This window comes from Chiloscyllium plagiosum, unplaced genomic scaffold, assembly GCF_037043375.1.
Source record: "Chiloscyllium plagiosum isolate Xiang-an unplaced genomic scaffold, Cpla_swu_hap1 HiC_scaffold_3, whole genome shotgun sequence".
Lineage (NCBI taxonomy): Eukaryota > Metazoa > Chordata > Chondrichthyes > Orectolobiformes > Hemiscylliidae > Chiloscyllium > Chiloscyllium plagiosum.
This window is the reverse complement of record NW_028270141.1, coordinates 81,337,991-81,358,740: the sequence shown is the minus strand read 5'-3', so window position 1 is coordinate 81,358,740 and position 20,750 is coordinate 81,337,991. Positions and strand designations below refer to the sequence as shown.

Sequence of the window (20,750 nt, the reverse complement as noted above, 5' to 3'; positions counted from 1 at the left end):
TTATTCTTAACTGACAAATATTTCAGAAGTTAACAAAAGCAAAGCAGGATATTATCAATATGATTTTCATCACGTTCTTTTCCTTTCTGGTAGAGTTGGAAGGCATGGAAAAATACAACTAACTGTACCTAGCCCAGGTAGCACAGAAGAGCAAAAATTTATCCAGAAAGGAGCAAGTGAAGGCAATGATTCTCTACTAGATCTGGAAGCTGATAACATGGTTTTCTATTTGGGAGGAGTACCTCCAGATTTCCAGGTACGCTAAACTGAGTCAATTCTCAGACAGCACTTTAAACTTGCAATGTATTTTCCTTTTAAAGATGTTAATACAGTAATCTCCCACTACCCATTAGGGATATGTTTGAGCACCTCACGCTGAAGCCTAAAACTGTGAATAGTAGCAAACCCATTTTTAAAATGGGATTATACCTCCCTAGCAGTCCTCTGGTCGCTGGTTCTGGAAAGTTCCATGTAATATGATCGGGCTGCAGTAAACCACGGGTAACTGAAACCGCAGTAAATGGATCCACGGATATGGCAGTCACCTGTATTTTAAATTTTGATAAACTTGGTGAACTTCGTCAAAGTGTGTCCAAGACAGTAATAGTCTTTAATTGCTGTAGCATCTTTTGTTACACCAGTCAAACCAGTAGAATTCAAAAGTAATTATTTTAGTCTTCTGATTTTTCCCAATGCTCTTGGGTTATTTGTCCTTTGTTCTCAAGCCTCTTTCCAGGGAATTCTTCCAATTTCTTCAACTGAATTGCTTTATTGCAAATGTGGTATTTTTTGATTGACTGAAAATTAATGAAGTACTGTCACTACAATGTGTGCTTTCAGTAGCAGACATCAATATTGCTCAGATGGTCTGGTTAGGTGACAGGCACATTGATCATGTACTATCTTGTCCTGTGCTTCGCTATTTTTTCTCTTGGTTCATAATACCTATTCTGTGTAATATTTGGGAGTGTTAAGAGTTTATTTAATAGTCTTGCACTTAACTCCCATAGGCATAGTAAATAGTTTTTTGTTTCAATTTACTATTTATTCAACGTAGTTAAATAGCTCGTATATTGGTGCTGTCATAAGCTCGTTAAGTTCAAGTAACTGACATCAGCTCCAAGTCAAATGAAATTACTTTTTAAATACAGATTTACGATTTTCTCCAGGAGCGAATGAAATTTAAATATCAAGTTATTTTCTCCAAACTGAGGCCAAGTTTAGGGTTGAATCTCACAGAAGCATGTGTTGCCCCTGTAAGGTTCATTTTCAATGTGGTCAACGAAGATGGTTACCAGCCTCTAAATTCTTCTAAAATCCCTGAGAGCAGGTACTAAGAATGGAAAGTCTCCTAGTCAGCCACCTTGCACAAAATAAACCACTTCAATACTTTGTCAATAAGCAACAATTTAGCAAGTCTTATTGCAGCTGTAATATAGAAGAATCATAGAATCCCTACAGTGTGGAAGCAGGTCATTTAGCCTACCAAGTCCACATTAACCCTCCGAAGAGCATCTCACCGAAAGCTGGTACAGTTTAAAGTGAGAAGGAAGAAGCTAAAAGGAGATATGCAAGGAAATGTTTTGAACAGAGAACGGTAGGTGCCTGAACTGTACCGCTAGGGAAAGTGGTAGAAGCATTTATAATAGCAATGTTTAAGGCGCATCCAGACAGACACATGAACAGGCAGGAAATAAAAGGAATCAAACCATGTACAGGCAGTTAGAATTAGTTTAGAATAACATTGTGGTTGGCACAGACATGATTGGCTGAAGGGTCTACACCCCATTCTCTGCTGTTATATGTTTGCTGTTCATCAACCAATCCAATGGAAGTCTATGGCCCAGCCTTCAGAAATGAGGCCAGAAAGAAAAATGTAGTCTAATAAGCACAACAAATATTCAATAAGATTATCGAAAGAAGCAAGCACAGCATCTCTTTATGGAGCTGTTCGTCTAATGTTATCCTACAAAATTATATAATTTATTTGTACTGAGTCATGCACTGTCCTTCTTGTTAAACTGTCAGGATATTCCTCTTGACAGAAGAAAACATTATGTTCTGATAAAGGTTACAGCAAGAGGTTGACAACATAATATTATATAAAACTCACTTTCTGCACCTAGCCTTTCATAAGGTTATGGCTTTGTTTTGCAAATTAATGGATTCATCTGAACAGAAGCATTTTCCTCTTCTTTGTCATAGCTCCCTGCCAGCTTAAACTTTCCAGGCTTCGTTGGCTGTATAGAACTGGCAACACTTAATGATGACATAATAAGCCTCTACAACTTCAAACGGACATACAACCTGAACACAACAGCTGAGCGACCCTGTACAAGGTGAACTGATCATTACATCTGTACACTGCGGTAAAGTATAATGTTTTCACTTTTTTAATACCAGAGGTAACCTCTTCAGTTGGCCTTAGGATTGATATCAGAGTCTACTGGACCCGCAGTTTCTCACCATTGGCAATTGTCCAGTTCATGTCATCATCTACTTTTGAAGAGGTAAATAAGACCATAAGACATAGGACCAGTGTTAGGCCATTCAGCCCATTGAGGTGAAAGTGAAGACTGCACATGCTGGAGATCAGAGTCAAGATTAGAGTGATGCAGGAAAAGCAGAGCAGGTCAGGCAGCATCCGAGGAGCAGGAAAATTGATGTTTCGGAAGGAGCCCTTCATCAGGAATGAGGCAGGGAGCCTCCGGGGTGGAGTGATAAATGGGAGGAGGGCGGGGCTGGAGAGAAGGTTGCTAAGAGTGCAATACGTGGATGGAGCTGGGGGATGAAGGTGATAGGTCAGAGAGGAGGGTGGAGAGGATGGGGGGAAGGAAGATTGGCAAGTAGGACAGGTCATGAGGATGGTGCTGAGCTGGCAGGTTGGAACTAGGGTAAGGTGGGGGGACGGGGAAATGAGGAAACTGGTGAAGTCCACATTGATGCCCTGGGGTTGAAGTGTTCTGAGGCAGAAGATGAGGCATTATTCCTCCAGGCATCGGGTGGTGACTGTGTGGTGGTGGAGGAGGCCCGGGACCTGCATGTCTTCGGCAGAGTGAGAGGAGGAATTGAAATGTTCGGCCTTGGGGCAGTGGGGTTGATTGGTGCGGGTGTCTCGGAGATGTTCTCTAAAGCGCTCTGCAAGAAGGCGTCCAGTTTCCCCAATGTAGAAGAGACTGCATCAGGAGCAACGGATACAATAAATGACATTTGTGGAAGTGCAGGTGAAACTTTGATGGATGTGGAAGGCTCCTTTGGGGCCTTGGATGGAGGCGAGTGGGGAGGTCTGGAAGCAGGTTTTGCAATTCCTGCAGTGGCAGGTGAAGGTGCCAGGCAGGAGGGTGGGTTGTTGGGGGGGCATGGACCTGACCAGGTATTCACAGAGGGAACAGTCTTTGCAGAAAGCAGAAAGGGGTGGGGAGGGAAATATATCCCTGGTGGTGGGGTCCGTTTGTAGGTGGCGGAAATGTCGGCGGATGATGCAGTTTATGCGGAGGTTGATGGGGTGTAAGTTGAGGACCGGGGGGTTCTGTCCTTGTTATGGTTGGCGAGGTGGGGTTTGAGGGCGGAGGTGCGGGACGTGGATGAATTGCGTTGGAGGGCATCTTTAACCAGGTGGGAGGGGAAATTACGGTCTTTAAAGAAGGAGGCCATTGGTGTGTTCTGTGCGGAACTGGTCCTCCTGGGAGCAGATACGGTGGAGGAATTGGGAATACGGGATGGCATTTTTGCAGGAGCTATGGTGGGAAGAGGTGTAATCCAGGTAGCTGTGGGAGTTGGTAGGTTTGTAAACAATGTCAGTGTTGAGTCAGTCATCGTTGATGGAGAGGGAGAGGTCCAGGAAGCGGGGGGGGAAGGTGTCAGAGATGGTCCAGGTGAATTTAATGTCGGTGTGGAATGTGTGTGAAACTCCACTCCTCCAACCATAACAAGGACAGAACTCCCCGGTCCTCACCTTCCACCCCACCAACCTCCGCATAAACCGCATCATCCGCCGACATTTCCGCCACTTACAAATGGACCCCACCACCAGGGATATATTTCCCTCCCCATCCCTATCTGCTTTCCACAAAGACCATTCCCTATGTATTACCTGGTCAGGTCCTCGCCCCCCCACCAACCCACCCTCCCATCCTGGCACCTTCTCCTGTCACCGCAGGAATTGCAAAACCTGCGCCCACACCTCCTCCCTCACCTCCATCCAAGGTCCCAAAGGAGCCTTCCACATCCATCAGAGTTGCACCTGCACTTCCACAAATATTATTTATTGTATCCGTTGCTCCTGATGCAGTCTCCTTTACATTGGGGAGACTGGCCATCTTCTTGCAGAGTGCTTTAGGGAACATCTCTGGGACACCTGCACCAATCAACCTCATGGCCGAACAATTCAACTCCCCTTCCCACTCTGCTGAGGACATGCAGGTCCTGGGCCTCCTCCATTGCCACTCCCTCACTACCTGACGCCTGGAGGAATAACGCCTCATCTTCTGCCTCAGAACACTTCAACCCCATGGCATCAACGTGGACTTCACCAGTTTCCTCCTTTCCCCTCCCCCCACCTTACCCTAGTTCCAACCTGCCAGCTCAGCACCATCCTCATGACCTGTCCTACCTGCCAATCTTCCTTCCCACCTATCCCCTCCACTCTCCTCTCTGACCTTTCACCTTCATCCCCCAGCTCCATTCACCTACTGCACTCTTAGCTACCTTCTCTCCAGCCCCACCCTCCTCCCATTTATCTCTCCACCTGCCCGAAATGTCGATTTTCCTGCTCCTCGGATGCTGCTTGAACTGCTGTGCTTTTCCAGCGCCACTCTAATCTTGACTCATTCAGCCCATCGAGTCTGCTCCACCATTCAATCATGGTTAATATGTATCTCAACGTCATTCTCTTGTCTTCTCCCTGTAGACCTTGTTCGCTTTACTGATCAAGTACCTATTTATCTCCGTCTTAAGACACTCAATGACTTGACCTCTACAGCCTTTGTGGCAAGGAGTTCCACAGACTCATCACCATCTGGCTGAACACATTCCTCCCTATCTCAGTTCTAAAGGGTCAGCTCTTCACTCTGAGGCTGTGCCCTTCGATCCCAGTCTCCCCAACTGGTGGAAGCATCTTCTCCATATCCACATGATCCTGGCACCTCATTATTCTCTAACTTTCAGTACAATCCCCCATCGTTCTTCTAAACTTCATTGAGGACAGACCCACAGGTGTCAACCACTCCTCACATGACAAAACTTTCATTCCCGGTGATCACTCTTGGAAAGTCCTCTGGCAGAACATCCTTCCTTAGATACAGAGCCTAAAACCATTCACAGTATTCCAAATACAGTCTAACCAGAGCCTTCTACATCCTCAGCAGTACATCTCTGCTCTTGTACTCCAGCCCTCTTGAAACAAGTAACAACATTGCATTTGCCTTCCTAATTGCCAGCTAAACGTGCTTGACAACCTTAAAAGAATCCTGAAATAGGACCCTTTGTGTTTCAGATTTCTGACGCTTTTCCCCATTTAGAGAATAATCTATACCTCTTTCCTTCCTATCAAAGTGCAACACATCACACTTCCCCACTTTGTATTACATCTGTCATTTCTTTGCCCATTCTCCTAGCTTATCCAAGTCCTTTTGCAGTCTTCCCGCTTCCGCGACAGTACCAGTCTCTGCACCTATCTTTGTGTAATCTGCAACAGTGTCCTCTGTTACTTCATTCATAACATCAATGTATAATGTGAATAGTTGTGGTCCTAAAACAGATCCCGAGGAACTCTACTAGTCACCAGCTGCCAGTCTGAAAAAGAACCCTTTATCTCCACTTCTTCCAGTCAGCCAATCCTCTATCCGTGCCAGTACCTTGTCCCTAACATCATGGGCTCCTTTCTTATTTAGCAACTCCTGTGTAGTATCTTGTTGAAGGCCTTCTGGAAAACCAAATAGATCATGTCCATTGGCTCTCCGTTGTCTAACTTGCTCGGAACCTTCTCAAAGAATTCTTGTAGATTTATCAATGATGAAGCCAATGATGAAGCCAAGCTGACTGAGCCCTATTTTATCATGCATTTCCATGTATGCTGCAATCTCATCCTGAACAATGGACTCTTACAATTTTGCAATGACTGAGGTCCGGTCTATAATTTCTCATCTTCCATCTCACTCCCTTCTAAAATGGGGGAGGGGGGGGGAATACATTAGCCATTTTCCAGTTCTCTGGAATGCTGCCAGATTCCAATGATTCCTGAAAGATCACCACTAATGCCTCCACAGTCTGCTCATTTATCTCCTTCAGAACTCCAGCGTGAAGGACATCTGATCTGGGTGATTTATCCACCTTCAAATTCACCTTCACCATTCAGCTTCCCCAACACTTGCACCTTAATGTTGGCCACTACACTCACCACTACCCCTGATTCTCCTAAAGTTCTGGTGTGCTACTGGTGCTTCCACTCTGAAGGCTGATCTCTAATACCATTGCAATGCTTCTGCCATTTCTTTGTTCCCTATTACTATTTCCCCACCTTCATTGTTTAGAGATCCGGTGTCCACCTTTCTCAGGGTCAGAATTGCTACTCACCCACAGGTAGCCAATTGACGCCATTTTTCCCCTGCAAACAAAGGTTTCCAATTGGCATAGGGGTTATGTACATCAGGCCAAAACATCATATCAAAACTTCTAGAGGCAGGCAATAAATATTGGGCGGGTCCGCGACACACACATCTCATGACTGAATTTGTTAAAAAAAAGACATAGATCAATAGATGTAGCAACACAACTAGAAAGGTGGGGCCCATGATTAATCCCACAGAGGACCCTTCCCACCCATACCTGGCTTGGTCACATCACAACTCGGGTAATTGGCTGTCCCAAAGCAGTTTTGCTCCTCCATAATCTAAGGCAAGCAATTGTGGCCATTTGAGATTTAAATGATGAACTGGTCTCTTATTCAGTGGTTGCCCTTTATTAAGGTTGTTTCTCTTTCTTCCATCAACAGCTCTCACCTTGGCTACTGGGGCTGCTGTTGTGTCAGTGCTCGTGACCCCCCACCATTAGCCCTTCAGCTTTGAAAACTAGTCTTAAAAATTGTGAGCACGCTCCCTACTATTAATTGGCAGACACATTAATAATTTAGGTGTGCATGTGGAGCCAGGGTCTATTTTAATCGAATCTAGAATTGAAGAAGTATACTTTGTAGTGTTTGGAATAAAAGTAATGAATTAACAGCACATATAAAGGTTAATTTGTTTTATCTTACAGCTGTTATGGTTACAAGGTGGTTATAGTTGGGAAATAGATATTCAGGTTTATGTGATTTTTCACAAGGATGAGCAAGAGGGAAGTTTGGTGAGATAACTCTGTTAGGTTAGGGTAGGAAAAGTTCAAAAGCAAGAAATCTTACATTAGAATATGTAGTAACCAGGTAGGTAGAGATAAGAGATAAGGGGAGAAAGATACTGGTGGATGTAAACTATTGGCTCCTTAACAGCAACTATATTATAGAACAGAGTGAATCATGAGATAATGAGGGCATGTGAAAAAAGGCTATACATTTATCATGGTTAACTTTAATCTTCATGTAGAATATAGAACTGTGCAGCACAGGAATGGGCTCTTCGCCCCATGATATTGTGCTGAACATGATGCCAAGTTAAACTAATCTCTTTTGCCTGCCCTTGGTCCATATCCCTCCATTCCTTATCTAAAAGTAGGTTAAATGCCCTCATCGTATCTGTCTCCAACACTATCCCTGGCAGTGAGTTCCAGACTCCTGTCACACTCTGTGTAAAAAATCTGCCCTCATGTCTCATAGAATTATACAGCACAGAAACAGACTTTTCGGTCCAACTTGTCCATGCTGACCAGATATTCTAAATAAACCTCATCCCACCTGCTAGTACCCGGCTCATATCCCTCCAAACCCTTCCTATTCATATACCCATTCAGATGCCTTTTAAATGTTGTATTTGTTCCAGTCTCCACCACTTCCTCTGGCAGCCCATTCCACACACGCACCACCCTCTGCATGAAAAGGTTGCCCCTTAGGTCCCTTTTAAACCTTGCCCCTCTCTCCTTAAACCTATGCCCTCTCGTTTTGGACATCCCCACCCTGGGGAAAAGACCTTATCTATTTACCTTATCCATGCCCCTCATGATTTAATAAACCTCTATAAGATCACCCCTCAACCTCTGATGCTCCAGGGAAAAGAGCCCCAGCCTATTCAGTCTCTCCCTTTAACTCAAACCCTCCAACCCTGGCATCATCCTTGTGATTATTTTCAGAACACTTTCAAGGTTCACAACATCCTGCCTATAGCAGGGAGACACAATATTCCAAAAGTGGCCTAACCAATGCCCTGTACAGCCAAACATGACCACCCAATTCCTATACTCAATGCACTGACCATTAAAGACAACTATACCAAACTCCTTTCCTACCCAATCTACCTGCGACTCCACTTTCAAGGAACTATGAACCTGAACTCGAAGGTCTCTTTGTTCAGTAACACTCCTCAAGATCTAACTTACCCCTCTCACCTTAAATGCATGCCCCCTAGTATTAGACATTTCAAACTCTGGGAGAAAGATTCTGACTATCAACCTTATCTGTGCATCTCATGATTTTACAAACTTCTCTCAGGTTTCCCCACAGCCTCTGCCACTCAAGAGAAAACAACCTGAGTTTTTCTAGTCTCTCCTTGTAGCTCAAACCTTCTAATCCAGGCAGCATCCTAATAAGCCTCTTCTCTATCCTTTCCAAAGCCTCCACATCCTTCCTGTAATGGGGAGACCAGGATTGAACATGATACTCTGAGTGTGGCCTGACTAAAGTCTTATAAAGCTACAACATCCTGACTCTTGTACTCAATTCTCTAACTAATAAAGGCATGCATGCCACACACCTTCTTTACCACCCTATCTACTTGCGTTGCCAGTTTCAGGGAGCTGTGGACTTGAATCCCAAGATCCTTCTGAACATCAATGCTGTTCAGAGTCCTGCCATTAACCATATACTTTTCCTTAACATTTGATCTCCCAAAGTGCAACACCTTACATTTACCCAGATTAAACTTCATCCCCCATTTTTCCACCCATTTCTGCAACTGATTTATATCCTGCTATATCCTTTGGCAGTCTTCTACACTATCCACAACTCCACCGATCTTTGTATCATTTGCAAACATACTAACCCACCTGTCTACATTTTCATCCAAGTCATTTCTGTATATCACAAACAGCAGAGGTCCTAGTGCAGATCCCTGCAGAACACCACTAGTCATGGATCTCCAGTCTGAAAACCACCATTCTACCCTTACCCTCTGCCTTCTATGGGCAAGCCAATTCTGAACCCATGCAACCAGGTCACCGTGGATCCCAAACATCTTAATCTTCTGAATGAGCCTACTATGAGGGACCTTGTTGAAAGCTTTACTAAAATCTATGTAAACAACATCCACTGCTCCACCCTCATTGATCACCTTCATCACCTCCTCAAAAAAATCAGTCAAGTTAGTAAGATATAACCTACCCCACACAAAGCTATGCTGACTGTCCCTAATTAGGTCATGCTTTTCCAAATGTGCATAAATCCTATCCCTAAGAATAATCTCCAATAGTTTCCCAACCACCGATGTGAGACTCACCTGTCTATAGTTTCTTGGATTATCCCTATTTCCCTGCTTGAAAAAAGGAACAACATTAGCTACTTGCCAGTTCTCTGGGACCACTCCAGTGACTAGCAAGGATTACAAAGATCTTGATTAAGCCCACAGATATTTCCTTTCTTGTCTCTGTCTGTAACCTGGGGTAGATACCATCGGGCCCTGGAGATGTATCCACTGTGTTGCTCTTCAAGAGATCCAACACCACTTCTGTTTTGATCACAAAATGCCCCAGCATATTAGCATGCTCCACACAAATCTCACTATCCTCCTTATCCTTTTCCTGGGTGAATACTCATACAAAGTACTCATTTAGGATCCCACCCACATCCTCTGTCTCCAAGCACAAGTTCCCTCCTTTATTCTTGACAGTCCGTTGCTCTCGATGTGGTCTCCTCTGCGTTGGGGCCACAGGACGCCTACTTACAAAACTTTTCAGGGAACATCTGTGGGACACACGCACCAAAAGCCCCACCACCCTGTGTCTGACCTCTTCAACTCCCACTCCCACTCTGCCAAGGACATGCAAGTCTTGGGCTGCCTCCACTGCCAAATCTAAGCCAGCTGACCCCTGGAGGAAGAACACCACATCTTTTGCCTTGGGACCCTCCAACTACATTGCATCCATGTCGATTTTCAATAGTTTCCTCATCTCCCTCCCCCCCGCCCCCACTTCAACCCAGATCCAACCCTCCAACTCGGAACCACCCTCTTGAGTTGTCCTTCTTGTCCATCTTCCTTCCAACCTATCCGCTCCACCCTCCACTCTGACCTATCACCATCACTCCCCACCTCAATCTACCTATCGCCTTCCCAGGAACCTTTCCCCCAGCCCCACCTCCACCCTCCTATTTATCTCTCAGCCCCTTTACCCCTCACATTCCTGATGAAGGGCTTATGTCTGAAATATGTCGATCCTCCTGTTCCTTGGATGTTGACTGACCTACTGTGCTTTTCCAGTAGCACACTTTTCAACTCTGCTCTCCAGCATCTGCAGTCCTCACATACTCCTGGTCCTACCTTTTCCCTAGTTATCCGCTTATTTTTAATGTATCTATAGAATGCTTTGGGATTCTCTTTAACCCTACTTGCTGGGTCATTTCATGGCCCCTTCTTGCTGTTCTGCTTGAGTACATTCCTACTTTTCTTTATATTCCTTGTAGGCCCTGTCTGATTTTAGGTTCCTAAACTTTACATATGCTACTTTTTATTGTTTTGATTAAATTCACAACCTCCCTCATTATCCAAGGGTCCTTTCCCTTGCCATTCTTGTGCTTCCTTCTTTCTGGAAAATGCCGGGCTTGAACTCTCATCAGCAGGTCTTTAAACAATTTCCACATGTCAAATGTGGACTGTCTGATAGCAACTCCTCCTAATTAACACTCCCTAGCTCCTGCCTAATACTGACATAATTTTCCCTCCTCCAATTTAGTATTTTCCCACGTGGTCCTGACTTATCCTTGTTTACAGCTATCATAAAACTTAAGGAGTTATGATCACTGTTTCCAAAATGCTCTCTCGCTGATAGATCAGTCACCTGGTGAGGCTGATTAGCTGATACAAAGTCCAGAATGCCCACCCCCACAGTTGGGCTATCCACATACTGTTTCAAGAAACCTTTCTGGATGCACTTAACAAATTTTGCTCCATCTAACCCTCTTGCTCTAAGGGAGTCTCAGACAATATACATGACCTTCTTGGGAGTCATCTACAGGCCCCCAAACAGTAGTCTGGATGTCGGATGTAAGTTGAATCAGGAGCTGAAAGTGGCCTGTCGCAAAGATGTTAGTACAGTTATTATGGGGGATTTTTAACATGCAGGTAGACTGGGAGAATCAGGATGGTATTGGACCTCAAGAAAGAGACTTTGTGGAGTGCCTCAGAGATGGATTCTTAGAGCAGCTGGTGCTGGAGCTGACCAGGGAGAAGGCAATTCTGGATCTGGTATTGTGTAACGAACCAGAATTGGTCAGAGACCTCGAAGTGAAGGAGCCATTGGGAAATAGTGACCATAATACATTAAGCTTCAATCTGCAATTTGAGAGGGAGAGGGTACAGTCGGAAGTGACAGTACCTCTGTTGAATAAAGGGAACTATGGAGCTATGAGGGAGGAGCTGGCCAAAGTTCAATGGTGCAATACATTAGCAGGGATGACCGTGGAGGAACAATGGCGGATATTTCTGTTTATAATGCAGAAGTTGCAGGATCAGTTCATTCTTAAAAGGAAGAAAGATCCCAGGAGGAGGCATGGGAGGCCGTGGCTGATGAGGGAAGTTAAGAAACATATAAAGTTAAAAGAGAAAAAGTACAACATAGCAAAGATAAGTGGGAAAACTGAGGACTGGGAAGCTTTTAAAGAGCAACAGAGGATTACTAAGAAGGAAATACGCAGAGGAAAAATGAGTTACCAAGGTAAACTGGCCAATAATATAAAGGAGGATAGTAAAAGCTTTTTTAGGTATGTGCAAGGCAAAAATATGGTTAGGACTAAAATTGAGCCCTTGAAGACAGAAACAGGGGAATATATTACCGGGAACAAAGAAATGGCAGAGGAATTAAATGGGTACTTCAGATCTGTGTTCACTGGGGAAGACACAAGCAATCTCCCTGAGGTAACAGTGGCTGAAGGACCTGAACTTAAGGGAATTTATATTTGCCAGGATTTGGTGTTGGAGAGACTGTTAGGTCTGAAGGTTGATAAGTCTCCGGGGCCTGATGGTCTGCATCCCAGGGTACTGAAGGAGGTGGCTCGGGAAATCGTGGATGCGTTGGTGATTATTTTCCAGAGTTCAATAGATTCGGGGTCGGTTCCTGAGGATTGGAGGGTGGCTAATGTTATACCACTTTTTAAGAAAGGTGGGAGAGAGAAAGCAGGAAATTATAGACCAGTTAGTCTGACTTCAGTGGTGGGAAAGATGCTGGAGTCTATTATAAAGGATGAAATTATGGCACATCTGAATAATAGTAACAGGATAGGACAGAGTCAGCATGGATTTATGAAGGGGAAATCATGCTTCACTAATCTTCTTGAATTTTTTGAGGATGTAACTCTGAAGATGGACGAGGGAGATCCAGTAGATGTAGTGTACCTGGACTTTCAGAAAGCTTTTGATAAAGTCCCACACAGGAGGTTAGTGAGTAAAATTAGGGTGCATGGTATTGGGGACAAAGTACTAGATTGGATTGAAAATTGGTTGGCTGATAGGAAACAAAGGAGAAAGTGAGGTCTGCAGATGCTGGAGATCAGAGATGGAAATGTGTTGCTGGAAAAGCGCAGCAGGTCAGGCAGCATCTAGGGAACAGGAGAATCGACGTTTCGGGCATTAGCCCTTCTTCAGGAATGAGGACAGTTTGTCCAGCAGGCTAAGATAAAAGATAGGGAGGAGGGACTTGGGGGAGGGGCGTCGGAAATGTGATAGGTGGAAAGAGGTCAAGGTGAGGGTGATAGGTCAGACTGGGGTGGGGGCGGAGAGGTCGGGAAGAAGATTGCAGGTTAGGAAGGCGGTGCTGAATTTGATGGATTTGACTGAGACAGGCTGGGGGGAGGGGAAATGAGAAAACTGGTGAAATCCGAGTTCATCCCTTGTGGTTGGAGGGTTCCTAGCCGGAAACAAAGGGTAGTGATAAACGGCTCCATTTTGGAATGGCAGGCAGTGACCAGTGGGGTACCGCAGGGGCCGTAGCTTTTTACAATATATGTTAATGATATAGAAGATGGTATCAGCAATAACATGAGCAAATTTGCTGATGATACAAAGCTGGGTGGTAGGGTGAAATGTGATGAGGATGTTAGGAGATTACAGGGTGACCTGGACAGGTTAGGTGAGTGGGCAGATGCATGGCAGATGCAGTTTAATGTGGATAAATGTATGGTTATCCACTTTGGTGGCAAGAACAGGAAGGCAGATTACCTCAAAGGAATCAATTTAGGTAAAGGGGCAGTACAGAGAGATCTGGGTGTTATTGTACACCAGTCAATGAAGGCAAGCATGCAGGTACAGCAGGTAGTGAACAAGGCTAATAGCATGCTGGCCTTCATAACAAGAGGAATTGAGTATAGAAGCAAAGAGGTGCTTCTGCAGCTGTACAGGGCCCTGGTGAGACCACACCTGGAGTACTGTGTGCAGTTCTGGTCTCCAAATTTGAGGAAAGACATTCTGGCTATTGAGGGAGTGCAGCGTAGGTTCACGAGGTCAATTCCTGGAATGGCGGGATTACCTTACACTGAAAGACTGAAGCGACTGGGCTTGTATACCCTTGAGTTTAGAAGACTGAGAGGGGATCTGATTGAGACGTATAAGATTTTGAAAGGATTGGACACTCTGGCAGCAGGAAACATGTTTCCGCTGATGGATGAGTGCCGAACCAGAGGACTCAGCTTAAAAATACGGTGTAGACCATTTAGAACAGAGATGAGGAGAAACTTCTTCACACAGAGAGTGGTGGCTGTGTGGAATGCTCTGCCCCAGAGGGTAGTGGAGGCCCAGTCTCTGGATTCATTTAAGAAAGAGTTGGATAGATCTCTCAAAGATAGTGGAATCAAGGGTTATGAGATAAGGCAGGAACAGGATACTGATTAGGAATGATTAGCCATGATCATATTGAAGGGCTGAATGGCCTACTCCTGCACCTATTGTCTATTGTCTATTTTCTATTGTCTAATATTGGGAAGGTAAAGTCACCTACAGTGACAACTCTTTTCATTGCGTCTTTCCATAATGTCCCTGCATATTTTTTCTTCAATGTCTCAATGGTAGTTGGGAACCCTGTAGTATAATTCCATCAGAGTGATTGCACCCATTTTAGTTTTGAGCTCTATACATATTGTCTCAATGGATGAGCCCTCCAGCATGTCCTCTTTGAGGGCAGATGTAACATTCTCCATGATTAATAATGTAACTCCTCCACCTGTTTTACTTTCCTCTCTCATCTAAACCAACAAAGCCCTGGAACATTGAGCAGACAGTCCTGTCCCTCTCTCCTCTCTCACCCTAGTCTCTGTAATGGCCACAGCATCATAATCCCATGTACTCATCCAGGGTCTAAGCTCATCTGCCTTACCCATAATACTCCTTGCATTGAAATAAACACACTTCAGCCCATTAGTGTTCAATTACCTGTCTCTATTTGCCCTTTCTTTCTGATATAATGGTCTTAGTATCCACCTTCCCCTCAATCCCTCCACTTGCCTGCTGCTGTGGTTCAAACCCCCGCCACTCGAGATTATACCATTCCAAGTAGCAATAGCAAACCTCAGTGCAGCAATATTGGTTCCCTTGCTGTTTAGGTGCAACCCGTTCCATTTGCCCCAGAAAATGTCCCAATGATCCAAGAGCCTGAAACCCTGCCCCCACACCAGCTGCTTAGCCATGTATTCATCTCTCCTATCTTTGTATTCCTTGCTTTTCTAGCAAGTGGCACTGGTAGTAATCCAGAGATTGCTGTCCTCGAGTTCCTACTGTTTACCATCTTTCCTAATTCCCTGTACTCACTCTGCAGCATCTCACTCCTCTTCCTACCTATGTCATTGGTACCAGTGTTCATCACGACCTCTGACTGCTTATCCTCTCCCTTAAGAATTTCATGCAACTGCTTGGAGATGTTTGCGATTTTTGAGAAGATTTGTAGCTCAGGTTGAAGTTCAGGTTGTAAGTTTGCTCGTTGAGCTGGCAGCTTTGTTCTCAGACCTTTCGTCACCATGCTAGGTAACATCATCAGTGAGCCTCTGTTGAAGCATTCGTAATGTGTCAAATTTTCTGTTTATGTATCTTGGGTCTGTTAAGATGGGTGATATCTTCTGATTCTTTTTCTCAGAGGTTGGTAAATGGGGTCCAAATCGATGTGTTTATTAACTGAGTTCCGGTTTGAATGCCAGGCCTCTAGGACTTCCTGTGCGTGTCTTTGTTCAACCTGTCCTAGGATGGATGTGTTTTCCCAGTCGAAGTGGTGTCCTTTTTCGTCTGTATGTAAGGATACTAGTGATAGTGGGTCATGTCTTTTGGTGGCTAGTTGGTGTTTGTGTATCCTGGTGACTAATTTTCTGCCTGTCTGTCCGATGTTACAATCCTTGAATGGTATTTTGTAAATGACATTTGTTTTGCTGGTTGTTGGTTTAGGGTCCTTTAGCTTCATCAGTAGCTGTTTCAGTGTGTTGGTAGACAGTGTGTTGGTAAACAACAAACCCAAACAAGTAGACACAACACACCCAGAAACTCAAGCCACATTACCCATACATCAAAAACATCTCAGAAATGACCACCAGATTACTCCAACCCCTTGGCACCATAGTATCCCACAAACCTACCAACACACTGAAAGAGCTACTGATGAACCTAAAGGATCCTATACCAACAAATGTCATTTACAAAATACCATGCAAGGACTGGAACAAAACCACATTGAATAGACAGGCAGAAAACTAGCCACCAGGATTCACGAACAGCAACTAGCCACTAAAAGACATGACTCACTATCACTAGTATCCTTACATACAGATAAAGAAGGACACCACTTCGACTGGGAAAACACATCCATCCGAGGACAGGCTAAACAAAGACATGCATGGGAATTTCTAGAGGGTTGGAATTCAAACCAGAATCCCATCAATAAATACATTGATTTGGACCCATTTAGCAACCTCTGAGACAAAGAACTGGAAATGATATCACCCACCTTAAGAGACCAAGACACACAAATAGAAAGTGGGACAAAACATCAACGCTTCAATGGAGGCTCATTAATGATGTTACCTAGCATGGTGATGAAATGTCTGAGAACAAACCTGCCAGCTCAGCGAGCAAACTTACAGCCTGCTGAGAGACATTCTTGACTCTGGCACTAGGGAGGCAACACACCATTCTGAAGTTTCAAACATGGCCACAGAAACCTCTCTGTGCACTTGACTAGCAAGTCTCTGACCACTATTGCTCATCTATATTGAGAATATCCAATTGTCAGAGGTAGTCACATTTTAGAAATATTTGTGTTATTTGAGGCAGTTTCTTAGAACAATTGTTGTGGATCCAACCAGGGATCACGCCATTTTGGATCTAGTAATGTGCAGTAAGGCAGGTTTAATTAATGATCTCAGAACAAAAAGATCCCTCAGAAAACATTGACAATTACGTGGCAGGATTTATGTTCAGTTGGAGAGAAGGTTGGGTTAGAAACAACTGTGCTAAACTTAACATAAGAATAATTACACACATGAATGAGAGCAAAGTTGGCTGGAGTGGACTGGGAAAGGAGTTTATTCCTCAACTGTCTTTGTTTCTAATGACAAATGTTTCAGGAAATTGTTTATGGGATATTTCTTTGTTGTGAACCAATGAAGAAGAAGGATAATAGGAAAAGATAAGCCAACCAAGATTTATAAAGGGGAGAGAGGGATAGCATCAAATTGAAAGAGAAACCAAACATACAACACGTCAAAGATTCTCTGGTAAGGCAGAGAACTGGGAAATTTTTAAAAACCAATGTAAGATTATCCAAAAAAGGGAGTTAATAAACTTTGAGGATAAAGTCACAAATAATATCAGTGAAAACTTCTTAAAATTCAAAAAAGGCAGAGAAAGACAATATGAACATAGGTCCATCAGAGAACAAAACTGGAGAGGTAATGAAATGCAGAGGAATTGAACAAATACTTTTCATCTATCTTCACAGTAGAAGACATGAAATTGCATTCCAAAAATACTAAATCATAAAGGGGAAAAGGAGGGAGGACATAAATGCAGTAACTATCACTAGAGAAAATGTATTGGGGAAAGTAATGGGGCTAAAGACGAATACAGCTTGGACTTGATGGGATGCAGCCTTGGATATTATTGGAAACAGCTATAGAGATAGTGGATTCACTAATAGTAATCTTCCAATATTCCTTAGATTCTGGAAAAGTCCCGGCGGACTGAAAAACTACAAATGTAACGCCCTGATTCAAAACGGCAATGCGACACACAAGCAGGAAGCTATATCACTGTTATCTTAACATCTGTTATTGAGAAAATGTTGGAGTCTATTATAAATTATCTAATAGTTGAACATTTGGAAATATATAATATAATCAGTCAGAGTCAGAAGGGGAAATCATTGCCTGTCAAAAGTATTAGAATTCTTTTGAAAAGCTAACAAGCAGGATCAATAAAGGCGAACCAGTGAATCTAATATATTTGGTTTCCAAAAAGGCACTTGATAAGTTATCACAAGTTAAGCTACTTAATAAGCTATGAGCCCATGGTGTTGGAGGAGATTGGGTATGGTATATTAGAATGGATAGACGAATGGTAACTTAGTAGGTGACAGAGTTGGGACAATGGGACATTTTCAGGAGGGCAGCCTATAACTAACTAGTGGAGTGCAACAGGATTCACTGCTGAGGCCACATTTACTCCAGTGTGTTTTAATGTATTGGATGAGGGAGGTAAATGTATTGTCACCAAATTTGTGGATGATATAAAGAAAGGTGGAAAGGCAAGTGGTGAAGATGACATAAAGACTCTGCAGTGAGATATAACCAGATTAAGTACGTAGGCAAAAGCTAGGCACTTGGAATATAATGTGGGAAAATGTGTGGTTTTGTACTTTGGAGCTGAGGAGCTGAGTTGTTATTTAAGTAGAGAAAGCTGCAGCATAAGGGAATTTGGGAGTCCTCATGCAAAAATCACCAAAAGCTAGTATACCTGTTGAACAGGGGAAGGCAAATAGAAAGTTGGCCTTTATTAAAATGGGAATGGGGTATAAAACTAGAGAATTCATGGTAAAACAAGACACTTGTACGAACACACCTAAAATACTGTGAACTGTTTTGGTTCCCTTATCTAAGGAAAGATTAGATTAAATTAGATTACTGAGTGTGGAAACAGGCCCTTCAGCTCAACAAGTCCACACCGACCCTCCGAAGATATACTAGCAGTGGAGGCAGACTAGAGAAACTACACTGGGCTGGTCCTGGGTTTGGGGGGGATTTTCAGTTGAAGAGAGCTGATTTGGTTAGTCCAGTAAAAGAATGAGCGGTGACATTATTGAAACGTACTAGAGTCTTAGGAGACTTGAGAGTGTATATTCTGAGAGGGTGTTGGGGAGTCTAGGATCAGAGGGCATAACCTGAGAGTAAGGAGTTGCCCAGCTAGTGTAGAGTTGAGGAGGAATTTCTTTTCTCAGATTCTGGATCTGCTGCAGAAGTTTCCGTGCTGGAAAACATTTTCAAAAGATCACTTGTAGCCCATGTCTGGAAGCAAGATGAACCACTGGCTAACTACACAATGGAGGTCCAGATATAAACCATATTAAGTTTGGTTTGAAAACTCTTGCAGTCAGAACTAGCTTCTGACATTCCTGTCATTCATCCAATCCCCAACCAGGGATGTACAGACTGTGTTTGTTAACCTGTACCCCATCAAAGGACCTTCAGCTGGGAGATTGACCTGAATAACTGCCAGACAAGTATGTTTGTGTATATTTGGTGTACTAGCTCAAGAACTTAGTAACTTAATTGCTCAGATCGTAATTTTATATTTTCAAACAGAAAATACCTCAACTGAATTTTTATCAAAGGACCTACTGTTAGTAATAATCATATGTGCTAATTATTCAGTCAGTCAACATCAAGTATAATTGGTATATGTACGTTCGCTAGCACAGTTGAATACCCTTTCCAGAAAGTTTGTCTTGTCAGTTCCAAATCAATTCTATACAATTAGGTTAGACTTGGTCAAGCTGCTGTTTGAGGATGTTGCTGTCTCTGGTTAAAATGTCTTGCATGAAAGGAATTTGATGGTATCACAGAAAAACACATTTGGTACAATAGGCTTTCCTGCTTTGGGAGATGGGGCAGTTACAGGGATAGGGTAGGGGGCGTGGGTCTTTGGAGGGTTGGTGTGGACTCGATGGGCTGAATGGCCCGGTTCCACTCTGTAGGGATTCTATGGATATGATGAAAACCTCGCAGCTTAATCGATAATTCTCAGTGATTTTGAATAAAATAGGGTGATGATGCAATATTTTAGTTTTACAACATTTTGAGCAATGGGAATAGAGAGTGAAGTCAGTCCTTCAGTTTTCACATAATTGTTCTTCAATCTGGCTGAGGCCTGAATAGGAAGAGTTCAATAAACTGGAGGATCAATCACTCAAGTCATTGAGTAAACCCAGTAGCGAAGTGCCGACCTGCCGTTTCAGTCAGTATGTAGTATATAGCAAAAAGGGTGAAATAAAATATGGAATAAAAATAACAAATTGAGAAGAACCTCAATATTTGAATCCTCAAGCAATAAAGTATAAGTCCTGTCAAGCAAGGTTGGACACAGTGATCCTGTTCTTTATGTGGAGATGGGGTGGAGACATAATTTTCAGAAAAGTGGGGAAATGCCAGGGTCACCAATGTTAACAGCAGGATCTCCTAAGGACTTTGTTTCCTGTCTGCCAGTTAGCATGGTTTGGGATGAAGTGAGTGTGGAGACTACTTGTAACACAACAACAAAGATTGAGAGAGGGAAAGGTCAGTGCATAGTGGTGAGTAGGCAGAAGGTAAACTAGGAATTCCAGCAGCAGGAGCTGACAGTCTGAAGATCATGTCTGTGGGTTTGTTTAATGAGTGAGGTGAAGTGTTTCTCTGAAAAGCACTGACACTTCCTGTAAAGTTGCTAGATTTCCTAAGTCCTGGGAAAGCTGGTCATCTTGTGGTAACTGGCTAACAAATTTATGGACAGAATCTTATTGACAGAAACAATAGTCAGAGGACTGTTTTTACAGAGCACACCCCATCAAAACGATCATAATTAAACCAGAAGAAGGAAAGTTTGTGGATTTAATGTCAATTTAACGACCATCAAACCCCAACATCCAGCTCAGTCCTTTCCCATTTGTCATGTAAAATTGCACTCAATGTTTCTGAATTCTGATGAGTTCACGATTTTCATCAGGACGTAGCTACAGTGAAGGTTAAATGGATGGAAGGGGAGCAAAAACAGACTCGGGTGAAGCTGCCATAGGCTCAACTCATTTAGAAGCTTCACTGAATGTTGTCATATATGACATCAGTGAGTTCTGCCATAATCTCTCTCATCTGCTGCACATACTGAGAAAGCAGCTTTCAT

General features: G+C 43.4%; 1 protein-coding gene across 1 annotated transcript in view; it reads left to right on the top strand.

The window, feature by feature from the left end:
* lama4 (laminin, alpha 4) overlaps positions 1-20,750 on the top strand; it is a 190,421-nt gene that overhangs the window by 106,993 nt on the left and 62,678 nt on the right. Inside the window, exons 23-24 of the mRNA XM_043684602.2 lie at positions 94-256; positions 2,206-2,339. Of these exons, the coding sequence (XP_043540537.2) occupies positions 94-256; positions 2,206-2,339 (297 nt within the window). The remainder of the gene's footprint in view (positions 1-93; positions 257-2,205; positions 2,340-20,750) is intronic.